Below are 15,083 nucleotides of genomic sequence, written 5' to 3'. Positions count from 1 at the left end.
CAGAGCTCCATACAGCTCAGTTACATCTGTGTGATTCTTTCCACTACTCTTAGCACATGTGGGTGAGCCTGCTTGCGATTAGCCTGTTTTCACCATCAGAATAATTATTCTTCAAAGAAATATTTGGTTTTATTAGGAGATATGTAAGATCTGGAAGTCAGGTTTTTTTAAAAAAGTCAGGGGTTTTTTAAAACGTTTTCAATTCATTATCCTTCACTTGATATTTGCTGCTCTGGTTGAAACAGAATAAAAGGTCAACCAAGTTCGGTTTATCAGAAAATCAGCTGCGCTTTTCTGTCTATCAAAACACAATGATTATATGTATAAAATTATTCTGAAAACAAGGCTTTCTACTTTGCAAACCAATCTTTGAGAAGAATAAGTGCTTTCACCACATGCGCTGGCACTGCAGAATAAATCTGCGTGACATATGACAAGCAAGAAAGGGCAGATCGTTCATCACAGGGAGCTCAGGCTGCCCTTGGATAGCATCCCAGGCAGTTCACTGGTTGCTGCTGATGAACTAGTGCAATCAAAACCATACCAGCTGAGTGTGCATGAAGGAAAACTGTGCACTTAATATCGAATAGGTGTGGTGAAGTCAAGCATACAAAAAGCCATCATGTCCTGAGGATACAGAACCATATGCAGACTTATTGTAGCAACAAGGCCTGGTGTCTGGCAGTTGAAAGGAACTTCACTCCCAAGAATAGAAGTATATATTAAATTTCCAGTTCTAAATGGGAAGCCAAGGGCCATTCCACTTTATTTGGTAATGAAGAAACTGTTTTGTTTTGGCTGGGAAAGGGAATAAGCCAATCACTTGCATTCACATGTGCTTTTTCTGATAAAGCCAGAAACCGTGAAAAAGGGGGTAGGATTGGTCATAAAGTCATATTTATTTTGTGTACTTTCCTCTGTATAGATATCACTGTGAGAGAAAATGGAAGTCACAAGTCTCTGAGGAGGAGAAGGGGGGACAAAAAGACATCTTTCTAAATGGGTTTAAAAAGCAGCAGCCAAACCTTTCGTACAGTAGCTTCCAATCAGCACATTTGTTTTTTAACGTCCTATTGTTCCATGAAATCAAATGGCCTTGAAGAAAAGTGTAGTGTTTTCTCAGCATTACTGCGATCTGATTATTTTTATATTAGGTTCCTGGTCCTCCCTGTATTGAGGCCAACAGCAAAATTCCAGTAGACCTCAATAAGGGAAGAGTCAGGTCTTTATTAGTTTATAATCACAGGGATTATAGTAACATGGGATGACAACATATTTCCTCCAGGCCAAACTTTCACAATTACACTGGTAATGTACTAGCAATGCTATCACACCAGTGCAGTACAGAAGGAAGATGTGAAGCTCTGCATTGTTTTTCATGTAACCACTACACGCAAGGCTTGTAGGGTCATAAGAAAATTCAGGAGCTAGTAAGGGACTCAAGATGTCTCTATTTCAACCTCCTGATCAAGTCAGGGTCTGCTATGAAATCAGGCCAGGTCATTCAGGAGTTTATCAATTTCATGCAGAATGCAAGGGATGGGGAATGTGGTACTAAGCCACTTTTTCTCTCTGGTATGTGAGGACTGAATGAAAGTCAGTCTGTGGAATAATTCTGGAAGAACTATAGGCTGGTTTTAAGCTAGATTGTTGTTAATGATCCTTTAAAGTGCACAGATGGAAAAAAAGGTTGCACTGTAGAGCTCCATGCACTTGTAGCACTCCGGTGACTAGAGTTTACTTCCTATATTTCACTTTACTATTTTCTTCCTCATCTTTTTTCTCTTGTAAGTTCTTTTCTACATGCCTTTCTGAAGTAGAAGTTAATTACTGTAAGAAAGTGAGGTTTTTCTGACTTTTTTTTTTTTTAATTCAATGTTCATACAAAGTTAAATCATGTCCTGCTAACCAGATGCTGATGGGTGAGATGAGCAATAATCACCAGAGAAACACCAGTTTGCAGAAAAATGTAGTAATGCAGAATAGTAAACTGGGAAAGCCAAATATTACATGTGAGAAAATTTAGTGAGGAAGAAGTTCTCAGAGAGTTGCAAATCAATGTGTTAGATGGCAAAAATCTTACATTTTTGGAATGTACAACAATTGGAATTTCAAATAAATGCAATGATCTTTCTCTCTGCATGTTGCAGGCATCGAGCTGATCTGTGAAAAAGACATTGATCTTGCAACACAGGTTCAAGAACTGCTGGAATTTCTTCATGAGAAACAGCATGAGCTGGAGCTTAATGCTGACCAAACTCACAAGAGGTTAGAACAGTGCCTACAGCTCCGGCACTTACAAGCTGAAGTCAAGCAGGTGAGAGTTTTTAAACACACATAAGGGTTTGAAATGTGTTTTCAGCTATTACATACATGCAAACTGTTAAACCAGCTTCCGCCAAGTCACATACATTTAGGTGAACAATCTTAATCCCCCTTTCCTTAATAGTACTTGATTTGCTGACAGATTGCAGCCTGACCCTTTACAAATAATGAAGGGCTCTGTTCCCTCTAGTGTGCATATATTTGTCTTCATAGTTATGAATAGTTATGGGAAGTTTGCACAGAAATGACCCCGTAATTTCTCAACTGGAGAAGCTGCCTCAACCCTATATGTTCTTGGAATATAATGATTTGATTTGGAATCCAGACTTCAGCTGTTGTGAAGAATTGGCCCAAAGCAAAGAATAACTGAGCTGCGAGGTCTGACATTACAGTAGTTTCACCTTTTCATTTATTGCTGTACATCTCTTGACCTGCAGAAATCTGTAACATCTTCTGGGTGAGATGGTAAGTTCTGTCTGTGGTCTCTAGATCCTAGGGCTCGTTTAGCCATCTTAGTATTGTTACATTTCTTCCAGATTTCATCCTAGCATAGGCAGTCATGTTCTGCCTCCCTAAATTTCGCCTGATACTTAATTCGGATGCCTCACGTTTCTTTGTTTTTCTTTGCTACACAGGATAATCCTACACTTCCAGCTTCCTAATCCATAGGTGGCTTCACACTTCAATGTATGTCTGGATTTCAATGGAATTGGCTCGGTTTCGTTAGGAAAAACAGAAACATTTTTTCAGACACCAGGTTTCCATTTTACCAATACTGGGGGAGGGGGGTAGTTCACTCCAAGTCACTCATGAAAAAGATTTGCTTTTTGTTTACTTATATATATATATATAAATAAATATACACTGAGTGCTCAGTACACATGATCATAGTTTTTCTGTCTTCAAAAGTGAATATTTGAGTGACAATTTGTCTGAATTTTTTTATCATTGCTGGGAGAAAATCCTTCATTCTCAGACAACTCTCAACCTAGAAACTGGCAGCACCAGCACCAGTGCATATATTTTCTTTCAAAGTCCACTTTAATGTGAATATTTTGCAACCCTAAATGAAAGTAGCACAGAAATCTCCTAAATTGTTATTTTGAAAACATAGTCATTTTGCATTTCTGATAATTGAAGACCAACTGCTCATGAAGCTCCATAGCTCTATAGACTAGTTTGCCTATAAATATTACAGACTCTGTGATATTTATAATCACTACCTTACTATGATTATGAAGTGTATCCTTTTTCCCATAGGTTCACAAAGTTTCTTACACACAACTTAGCTAAACATGGAGTTTTGTGTGATAGACTTATGATGAAATAGATCCATTTTAACTTATGATAGAAAATAGGAGTAATATGTGTAGCAGAAATGCTAAAAATTCAGGTTATCACTATCTGACCAAGTGTCACTAGTCCACTCGATCATGATGTCAGTGTGCCAGTCGGTCAGCCTGTAGCTGCTCCTGGAGCCATACAGTGGCAGTGCACCACTCTCTACAGGTACCTGATGTTACTTGCTTCATTATCAAGTATCTGCCAGGCCTTAACTATTTTACAAACCAAAATCTAACCAAAAGAAATAGTTACTGGGTTCTGAGCTATATAATACTTACTGTGGGAGCAGAACAGCTGCCTTGAAGTAGTATTTCCTTATTGGAGCTTAGGACCATCAGAGCCTTCATTACTATGTGACCTCTCAGCAAACCCGTAGTGAAGAATAATTTTATTTGTTCAGCTGAATACTACAGACTCCTTTGCTTATTAACCTATAAATTACCACCGCTACAGTTTCCCTTCGAAAGAGGCAAATTAAAATGTATCTGTGCGTTATCTATTTGGTTTCCTGTAAATGAGTCATATTCTCAATCATTTAGTGAATTTAGGAAATATATTGATTTTTGCTTTTAGTTCATCTCTAGTCTCATCCAGATTTCCTTCACTTTGATTTCAGTGCATCTGAGACAGTGGATGATCTCATTACCAAATTGCTCTGACTCTTGTGAATCAGTTGATATGTGGTTGCAGCAAGATACCTACTGTAGCTCTGCTGACATAGTAAAATTGGTCAAGGTTGCTACATGTACATGTTTGCATTTTGATATACAAGGCTCATGGAAATACAAAGTCTTTTAACTGTCTCTGTCTATTTAAGTCTCATTTACCAGAGATTTCTGCTTTATGTCATATGCACCAAGGCTTTGAATGCCAAGACAATGAATGGAAGTTTGCAGCCATTAAAGCAGAACAATTCCAAATGAGATGTTCTGTGAACTGCTTTAGAGTGGAAATAGTATAGATCAGTGATTCACATACCTTCTGTTATCAAGAAAGATCCTGCCCAAGACTGATTTCCCCTCATTTGGATCCCACTCATTTTTGACAGAAACTACAGAGATTGGTTGGCTTACATAAAAGTAATAGCAGAATAGAGTTGAGGAGGTCGGTTTAAAAAACAAGCGCTCTAATGCTGTGTTTGCAGCTGTTTGGTTTTCTTATCCCCTTATTGTACCTTTGTATGTTTTATTTCTGGTTTTGATAAGTGTCGAACTTGACCTAATTTACTCGCAGATACCCTCACAGTGTCCCGCTACACTTGCTTTCCAGGTTGTTTTGAAGTGCATTTATTCCTTTTCATGTGCCTGTTATCCACCCAGTTTTGCTGTTTGGCATTAGGTTTCCTTCCAAGTGAATGTGCCCAAAGGATAATGGGAAGTAGTCATTTTAGAGACACTGAATATATTTCGTTTTTTCCCAATCTAACATCACAGAGCTCCTGGAAACCTGATGCAGTTTTGAACATGGCTAAAATTGCCAGAAGGTGTCCTTGCTGGTGGTTGTGTCTGTGGTAGTAAGAGCCTCTCAAAGAAGCTGCCAATGGTCCAGAGATACATAAGATTCACTAACATCGTTTTGCCTTTAAAACTTAAGAATCTTTTCCCATCATAAGGGGTACCTCACTTTTTATTTTTCCTGTAGCATCTAATTCTGTGCTTGGTGAAGATAGCAAAGTTTCAGGGCATGAATCTTAGAAAAATTTGGTGGTATTATTTAATTACAGAGTAGCCATATACAGAAGTGTAGCCTGTTGGGAGCAAATTGGAATCAAAGGTAGGAGTCTTCTCAGATCTGACAACCCATGCCTTGCAGTGAAATTTTTCTCCAGTGGCAAGTGGCTTTTATCTAAGATGCTATCAGTGTGTTTCTGCTTCTCCATTATTAAAAAAAAAAAAAAAAAAAAAAGGCTTTTTAAGAGTCTTTGGAGATTTATTGAACTCCAGAATTATTTAATCACTGCTTCTACAAAGTTCATAAAATCTGTAATTTTTAGGAAATGTCTGTTTAAAGACATCTTTTGCTGTTGGCTTGTGTGCACATTGCCAGATAATGGTGAATCTATAATACAGGAAATTATTGGAGAAGTGTCTTGGTGCTGTATTAGCTTCTACGCATATTTCAATGAAAAGGTATTAAGCATCATATAAGTAGGAGTCAATTTATGAGCAGATCTTGTAATCCAGATACAAACGTGTAAATGCTCTCTTCCAACCATTTCACAGTCTCCTTCCAAACCAGTGACACAATGAAAGTCTCTGCAGGTGACTAGTTTTTGCACTTAGACTTAAGAAACTTTGGGTATGCAACTGAATTTTTTTCTTTCTGAAAGATGTGCATAAAAGAAGAGGAGGAAAAAAACCGAAGAGAAAAACTTTACTATGGAAAAAGCTGGTGCAATCGAGGGTGATGAGGCACTGGAATGGGTTGCCGAAGGAAGTTGTGAATGCTCCATCCCTGGTGGTGTTCAAGGCCAGGTTGGATAGAGTCTTGGGCGACATGGTTTAGTGCAAGTTGTCCCTGCCCATGGCAGGGGGATTGGAACTAGATGATCTTAAAGTCCTTTCCAACCCTAAGTATTTGATGATTCTATGATTCCCTGATGAGGTTCTGACACTTAAGTGTTAGGCTTTTGGAAGTGGAATGGGCTAATTATTTAAGTTCTTCCAAACAAAATTTACTAGTGTTTGGGTGCTCACTGGGCCTGGAAGGGGAATGTAGGAGCTCCACAGTGAGCATCTGAACCCGCACTTTGGGGGAAGGAGAGAGGGGCACAACTCAGTAGTGACAGCAGCCTTAGTCAAGATGAGTGCTGTAAACATTGCTGACAAGATGTAGTCCATCAGAGCCTGACCTGAACTTCTTTACCCTGGATATGTTTTGAGTCAACAAAACAGCTGTACGGAGGAATTAACACTAGAGGAAACCTAGTTGTTTGGTTTCCAACCATAATCAGTTGTATGGTCTCTTCCTCCTTGTTCAAACTTGTTACCTATTAGCTTTTTACTCATCAAGTTGCTTTGTTTTAAGACAGAGGTTTCTGTTGTGTTTCTTTTTGTTGTTGTTTTAGTATTTAGAGACTCAGATATTTGTATGAAATCTGTGTTAAAACCTCTGTGGCAATTTTTTTAAATTGCAGCTCAGAAAAGAAAAAAAAAAAAAAGAAAAAAAAAAAAAAAAGCTGCTGTGTTTTTAGCATACCTACTCAGTATTTTCTGCACTCTAAATAGCCCAAGCCAGGATATACCATGGTATATAAAAAGTGAAAGCATGTCTTGCTTTATGATGTCCTCACTTCAAGTCTTTTCCAGACGCTGTGATCCTTCAGTTAACTTCAGGTTTTGGTACCATGTAGTCGGTAACAATGTATTTTTCTTGTCTGATGGATTATAGAAAATGCCAGCCAAAAAGATTGCCGTATGATAACCTGATTTCTTTTCCTTTAAATCTTCATTGCATTTCCCACAGGAAAAATAACACCTGCTGATGAAAGAGCGAAAGCTGACAAATGAAATCTTCCACACTGTCGTACTGAGCAGAATGTAATTTTCAGCAAATTAGGGTCAGCTATGTGTGTAGATGGTTCCCGTTCCTTTCTTCTAGGAAAAACTGATTTTCCTACCCTACAGGGAACTGAATGGCTATAACGAGGGTGATACATAATGTAGGGATAAAACCCAAAACAACAGAAAATCCCTATTTATTTTAGGCAATTTAATGGATCACTTGGTGAAAATGATGGTACAAAAGGGAAATTATTATGTAGAATATTGCAGCAAACTCAATTTGGAAGCTTTGTAAGTCACAAGCTAAATTTAGGGCAGTGATCGGGCACTCAGGATTTCCTGTGCATCTGTGAATTGAATTCAGCAACTTTCTGGCTTTATTGGAATAATTTCACACCTATATAGGTAGAAAATAGTCTTTGAGACAACACAGCAAAGAACTTGCACATGTGTTCATGTTTGCTCATTTTCCAAACACGTGTCTTAAAATAACAGAAAATGTTGCTGCTTAAATGAATAAGTATAAGCTTGATAGATTAATTATGGACATTTAGGATTTGATTCTGCAGTCATTACAGCATGGGTTGCATGCCTACAAATAATCTGAATATCCCTGAAGTAAAGCCTCTTGACTAAATATGAAATTCAAGACCTGTGATTTCTTCCTAGCTGTGTATGCAGGCAGAAGCTCCAACTGTATCTTAACTCCCTGTCAGCTGAAACCAACTGTGTCTTCTCCCTCCTTACTGCTAAACTCTGATTTTTGTGTGGAAGAAACACAGGGACGTGGTGCAGAAAGGAGTTACATGGTCCATGATGCAATTTGGAAATTTGAAAGAGAGGGAGATCTTTATGTTTAATTTCAAATTTCCCTCATTGCACTTTCTGCTCTTGCCCTTACCTCTTGGGTATTTGTGTAGGGGAGCATTCATTTTTGTGATCAAACCTTGGAAATGAAAGCTCTTTCCTTTCTGAATGTCCATGTAAATACTTTAGGAGTTTAATTCTTCAAGCAGTAACTTCTTCAATGCAATATTTGCCATCTAAAAATGTATGTCATTAAGTCCTTACCTAAGCTTTCTTTCTGCTCACTGGTTCAGCTTGAGACCATGCTGAGCAAAGTACCTTTTTGTTAGCCAGGTCCAAAGCGTTTTCTGATCGGTAACTACATAAACCTTTATACTGAAGCAATCTTTCCATAAGCACATCCTTTCTTTACAGGTGCTTGGCTGGATCAGGAATGGTGAATCAATGCTGAATGCAAGCCTTGTCAATGCAAGCTCCCTGTCTGAAGCTGAGCAGCTCCAGCGAGAGCATGAGCAGTTTCAGCTGGCCATAGAGGTAACATGAATAAGTTAACTTTGTTTCTCCTTCTCAGGTGAACATCATACAAAAGGTTATCTATTGAGTGCCAATTGCTGCTTGCTTGGAGGAAGGGAAGGAATAAAAACTTCAGAAAATCGTCTTATCATTAAACTTGTAATGCAGCTGGAGGTTAATAGTGAAATAAATTATTAATCATCTGCAGCTAATTCTTCTGCTGTCAGATATCAGCCTTTCCATTCATAAAAATGGCACTCATGCATCTTCTGATAATTTCTTTGGTAAAAAAATGAGAAGATTAAACTTCACAAAGGGTTCTGAAATCAGGAAAACTTTGTGAAGTCAGTTTCTTTCCACATCCACTATCTACAGATCATTTCACGGCGTTCATTTATGAATATCTTTGTTACTGGATAATGCTGTCACATGAAATCTTTGTTTCATTCAACAATCCTTTTGTGGACAGCAGAAGAGACATTCAAACTCACATAACTTTGAAGAACAGGCAAGAGGGTCAGTTTTTAAGAATTGCCTGCTAAACTGAGCTTTTGCCCCTGCATGCCCTGGAGTAACACGTCTTTGACATGGCACTCAAAAACTAGTTGTGAGCCAACACATTTGCCTCACTCACGGGGCCAGGACATGGCATGAGGAATGGCACCTCCTTCAGGTTGCTTTGCTTTGAATGAAAAGGTAGTGGAGGGCTGTGGACTCCTCTGAGTAGGGCACTATAAGATTCATAGTTAGGCTCATTACTTTATCTTTGTCATAAACCCTACACTCACAGGATATGCTCACTTCAGTTTCTAGAAAGGGGGCCCATTGCTTTCTCCTGTTTCTGCTTAACAGGGTGTATATGCTTCCCAGACTATGTTAATTGTTAGCTTTTTACAGAGCAGACAAGTTGGAAAATCCCTATATGTGGTTTATATATACTTGAAAATAACCAAAACTAAGCCAAACTTTAAACTATGAAAATAATAATTCCATAATGGAGATTTGGGGGGGATGGGGTGTCTTTATGTCTTCTGCTAAACTTTAAATAAGGCAATATATATTATAGTGTTGCTAGTAAGTATAGAGTTTAAATCTCAGTTAATGGCCTGTTTTGGTCCAGGTCCACTCACACTAAGGATGGAGCAGCTATTGCAGCTCCTAAAGGAAAAGGAAGAAGTTTTCCATCAATTCTGAATGAGCTGGCTGGTACCAAGTTGTGCTGACCACATCTTGGCAGCCATCAGTGTGGAATAAGACACCCACTGGCTGTGTTATCGCAGCTTGCTGCCATTGGGGAAGTGCTTGTATTTGGTGGTAAATGCAAATCACAGACAGAGAAGAGGGTTACACCACAGTGAGGGAAAAATAAGTTTTCAAAGGAAGAAATCACGAGATTAAATATTTAAAGTGTTTAAAGCTCAATATGGGAAAGAGATCAGTAAAGCACATAAGGCAGACTGTTCTCTAAAGGCATTCTAGATGTGGGATTGATTTTCAGTTGAAATCCTTTAAAGTCTATTTAAAACAAGTATTACAATTGTAACATCAGTAAAGCAGCTGGATATTAAATTTAACCAGTTGTTCTTGAACATCTTCCTAGATGTTTCTGCCAAGTATTAATCCTTTCTTTGCTAATAGCTTTGTCTGCATTACATTATTCATCAGTGCATTACCAGATGATTTCAAGCTTCTTTCCAGGTTCAAGGATTAGATCATAAAAATATCACATGAGAATTTGTCAGCAGCAGTTACAAATGGGATGCTGAACAGAGGAGTCTTTGGGAGATTTTACGGCTTCTGTTCAGAAGATTAAAATCAAATATTGGACTAAACCATGCCTAAACACAGTTACTCAGGAGGCCATGAAGGGCCAGGGGCTATTTTCCTCTCAGCAGCTCAAACAGGAAGGTGTAACCACCAGCTGGTGTAGGCTGGGGGATGCAGCAGATAATTCAGTCCTGTCTATAAAGTGGCTACTGAGTAAACTGGGGAACAGTGGAGGAAAAACAGTTTGACTCCCCCCAGGTCTGCCCTTAAAGGTAGCATAGAGTAGCTCCAGTATGAGTGACCTGACTTTCAGAAATGTACCTTGAAGGGGTTGATATTTGCAGTAGAGTTTGTGCCTTTTAGCAAGGCATCTTCATATCTTCTGGGGTTGATGTTTTGTATCCTGCAGACAAGACAATTACATGCTTAAGTAAAGCTGCTGATGCCAGCAAACTGCCTTGAAAGAGTCAAATTAGGGTGATTAGGCCCATATTTGCCCACTTTTTGGTGTCTGCTTTTGTATCTGCTGCTTGTGTGGGATGCAGTGAGCACTGAGTACAGGCTGGGTGGGAGCTCAGCACAACAGCTGCCTGCATTGGGGTTGTCCAAATGGATCCACCAGGAACCCCACCCTGGGCTGTTGCCCAAGGGGCAGTAGCTGATCAGTGGACCTAACCCGTTTTAGACAGTGCTTGCTTGTCCCAAGCTTTAATAACATGTTGCAAATGTGTGTGAATAATTGAAACTAAAATGCTTTGCAGAAAGTAACTGTTAATTGAAGATAACTCTCTGAAAATGTTTCACTCTCTCGCATCTCCATGCTCACACCTCGCTTCACCTTTCTACCATACATCTGGCACATCTATACAACCTCTCTTTCCTCCCCTCATACACAGTCCCTCTTTCATGCCACTTCCTTACAGAAGACACACCAGAGCGCGCTGCAAGTCCAGCAGAAAGCTGAAGTGTTGCTCCAGGCTGGGCATTATGATGCTGATGCTATCAGAGAATGTGCTGAAAAGGTGGCCCTGCACTGGCAGCAGCTGATGCTGAAGATGGAAGACAGGCTCAAACTTGTCAATGCCTCAGTGGCCTTCTATAAAACGTCTGAGCAGGTGAGCTGAGCAGTATCATATCTGTGCCACAGCATATCACTACAGCCTGGGATTTAACTCCCCATATATAGTGAGAAGGTCTCGCCTTTCGCCAAGATCAGCACGGTGTTAAACTGTTACACATACCTCCTCTGGTAATACCACTAAGGAGCAGTACTCATTCTTCTCCCTTTTCCATGAGTAATCCTAAAAGTAGGAAGAGCGTGGCTTCAGTCAGCCCTGCTTGCCCCTAAAAGCTGCAATTTGTATTTTTACATATGTTCACATGTCTTCATCCACATATAGGGGATGTAAACCTTTCTGTCACCTGAACAGGGCCAGTATAGAGCTCTCAGGTGACTCACAGCTGGTCAACATTAATGTGAGTGCACTCCACAACGTAGCAGTGCTGAGTTTTCTACTCTGACCCTCAGCACAGGGGGTCTTCTGCCAGCAAGCTATCTCACAGCATTGGCAAAATTAAGTGACAGGAGATTTGCTCCATTGGCATAGCAATGCTAAGCCACACATGGAAAATAGTTTGAACTAGTCAAAACTGTTTCTTTGACAAGTCTTGTAAAACAAAGAAAAGCAAAACCAACCAACCAAAAGAAAGCAGCAGTTTGCAATGACTTTCATCTTAAAGCTTTCAGTGAAACAATGTAAGTCTTGAAGGTTTTTTTAATTGTCCCCCTTCCAAAGAGGCAAAATTTCTGAAATGTCACCCTTTTTGCTACAAGTTCTCAGGATATCAGTTAATTTTGAGGAATATAAATCTGCTTTTTCTTCAGAACTGCTTGCAATTACTTACTTGTTACTTTATGAGCAGTATTAGCCACTGTTTTCACTAGTAGTTAAACACCACCATGCCAAAAAAGATGCCAAGCTATGACAGGATTTCCCTTAAAGCTGTCTGCAACGCAGATAATTACAGCAGTGTCCATTACATCTTGACACAACTTTACTTCATTCCAGGTGCCCATGAATTGCAAAATGCATTCCGGTTGGTTGCTAGTACAGTGCAATTATTCGTCCCGTGTGCAGACAGGTGCCGTTTATATTGTAGTCAGTGAAAATTACTGTCACAGTGCAGGTACTCGAATACTAAATATATTATTAGGGTAAGAGATTATTTTTTTCCGTAGCATCGAGGCTGTAGATGACCTTTGGGCCACTTTTTGGTGTCATTTGTTTAATGCATTTTTAAGATTGTTTAAGAATGAATGTCTTTCACTGTGAAGAGTTTCAAATAGATTTACAGTCCCTGATGCATTCAAGATTGAAATGAATTACTGGTGGTGGAGGATTGTGAGAAATGAAAAACCATTAAGGGATTCATTAGTGCTTTAGATAGTCAAATGTGCTGATCAAAGTATGCATAGCCAGCAATTTATCAATTCAGTCTCTCTTCCTGTTTCCAACTCCTAGACATGCATACTGCAGTGCCCGCCAGTTCATTTATTAGTTGTGTCTATTCAGCAAATGTTTAGGGCAAAGATCATTCAGTCTTCAAATGCTCATAAACTCACTGCTGCAGGTAGTCTGTCGCCTTCTCTTGGGCTGCACAGCTGATCTATGGTCCTTAACGGTCTGCTCCGTGACTGGACAATAGTGGATTGAGTAATTTACTGGATCCTGAATTCTTCGAGTATCTACAAAAGCAGCTAAAAGGGTGGAGAGACTGTCACAACCAGCCAAATCTTTTCATGCCTGTCTTCCTCAAGTATACTATGTTTTTGATAGAACTGGTAAAGCCCTGGCTTTCTGATAGCCCAGTTTCTCTTTGACTTCATTGACAGCCCACTTTATATTAGTTTCTCTCATCATCTTAACAGAGAAACGATATTTGCATGTGCAGGGACCATGCTTTCTGGAAAGATATGGATCCCAGGCAGTCCATCCACTTCCATTTTTTATTCCACTAAAGCCCAATAGAGTGCCAAAGTTTTTAAGACGTAAAATGGAAATGCTTTTCTGTGCCTAAATAAGACATGGGGCACTTGCTCTCCAATAAGTGTTTGAGGGTGAATGCTAGATTGCATCAAAGCAAGAAGATGATTTCAGATAGTTAAATGCATAAGGTTCTTGAACAGCCTGGCAGCAAGGTAAGTTGATCAGTTCATATCAGCTCACCAGTTTTAAACCAGACTTTGATGTGTTAATGAATGGAATTATATGAAAATGTGCCTGCAATAGTGAGGAGAGTTAGTGGATGATGCTGGAGTCTCTTCCAGACTATGCTCTTAATCATGTGGGATCCTCTGAATTATAACCGTGTTCATATAAAAGTTGCAGGAGCGAGCAAGAAAAGGGTGAACATGGTTAGCTGGGCCCCTAGCAGGAGCTGACTGGATCTTGAGGAATCTCAGCAGTGGAGCGTGTAGGGAGAGCCAACTGGGAAACAAGAGGAAAGTTCCAAATGTTCTGGAACAGTTTTGCAGTTTTTTCAGGGTATGCACAGGCCACTGAAGCTGTTCTCAGGATCTGCAATGTATAAAACTCAACCTTGTCTGAGGCCACTGCACACACAATTTTCAGACTGTGTTGATTTATTTACCTCATGCCCATTATTCTACCAAGATCGAAGATACGTGTGTAAGCCCTGTACAGTGGAATACCTGCATCCACCTAAGTTGTGACACTGATTTAATGTCTATTGGTTTCCATCAGTCTTTACAAAAGCTGTATGGGGAGCAACAAACATGCAGCTGAAGAGAATTAGTTCCAGCTTCAGACTTTGTTTCAGGAAAGTATTTAAGCATGTGTTTTTCTTTAAGTATGTGCTAAGTTCGTTGACTTCAGTAGGATTTAAACACATCTAAAACACCCTTCCAGAATGGGGATTGTTTCCTGAATGATCCACTGGGGCCAGACTGACCTCTGCCTTAATTCAGTGTTTTGAGTTTCCCCCCACCCCCATTATCCATTGGAAGAGAATAATTCATCACCCTTAAACCAGATAAATTGTAACCCAAAGAGCAGAGATCTCTACGGGTAAGAAAACCTGCCAGATCACTCTGTCTGGGGTCTGTTTCATACCCAGTTATCCCCATGCCATGGCCCATAGTCCAAAACATTTAGATTTAAAATGTCATTGGTCATAGACTTTTACTGAATTTGTTTCTCCCGATTAGGACTGTAGATAACTGAATTATTGTGCTATCGGCATGTTTCAGGTGTGCAGCGTATTAGAAAGTCTGGAGCAGGAATACAGACGGGATGAAGACTGGTGTGGAGGTCGAGATAAACTTGGACCAGCATCTGAGATAGACCATGTCATCCCTCTGATCAGCAAACACCTGGAACAGAAGGAGGCTTTTCTCAAGGTCTCATTTTAGTTCTCTAATAAATCAGAATAGTTCCTCATTAAGTAGTCAATTTAGAGCAGTGTTGGTGAGTTTGAGAGGAGGCCCTGAGGTGTAAATTTCATTCAGCTACTGGCTGCCTGTATAAATCCTAAACCAGCTTCTCATTGTTATAGTAGGGGTAATAAGCATTATCTTTAATGCATATCTCAGATGTCATCAGGACTAATTAGGTGGCATTTGCTCTGCAGTTAGAGGATGTTAGTTGTGCTGGTTCCAAGTTCAAATTCTCAGAATTTCATATGATGAGCATTATAAATGACAGGTGTTATACGTCACTTTGGTGTTGGCTTATACAAACCATCCAGCATTTCAAATTTTGTCCTCGAAGCCAGTAACTGAAGAACTACTAACAACTGAAACAA

At 39.6% G+C, this 15,083-nt stretch overlaps 1 protein-coding gene across 8 annotated transcripts in view; it reads left to right on the top strand.

Annotated features, from left to right (window-relative positions):
• KALRN (kalirin RhoGEF kinase) overlaps window positions 1–15,083 on the top strand; it is a 514,962-nt gene that overhangs the window by 338,081 nt on the left and 161,798 nt on the right. For 7 of the 8 annotated variants that reach the window (XM_030485890.1, XM_030485893.1, XM_030485888.1 and 4 more), the window contains exons 16-19: window positions 2,151–2,317; window positions 8,394–8,513; window positions 11,156–11,374; window positions 14,530–14,679. In XM_030485890.1, coding sequence (XP_030341750.1) covers window positions 2,151–2,317; window positions 8,394–8,513; window positions 11,156–11,374; window positions 14,530–14,679 — 656 coding nt within the window. The remainder of the gene's footprint in view (window positions 1–2,150; window positions 2,318–8,393; window positions 8,514–11,155; window positions 11,375–14,529; window positions 14,680–15,083) is intronic. The other variant, XM_030485889.1, reaches the window with a different exon arrangement.

This window comes from Strigops habroptila, chromosome 5 (genome assembly GCF_004027225.2).
Source record: "Strigops habroptila isolate Jane chromosome 5, bStrHab1.2.pri, whole genome shotgun sequence".
Classification (NCBI taxonomy): Eukaryota; Metazoa; Chordata; class Aves; order Psittaciformes; family Psittacidae; genus Strigops; species Strigops habroptila.
This window is presented reverse-complemented; position numbering and strand designations above follow the sequence as displayed.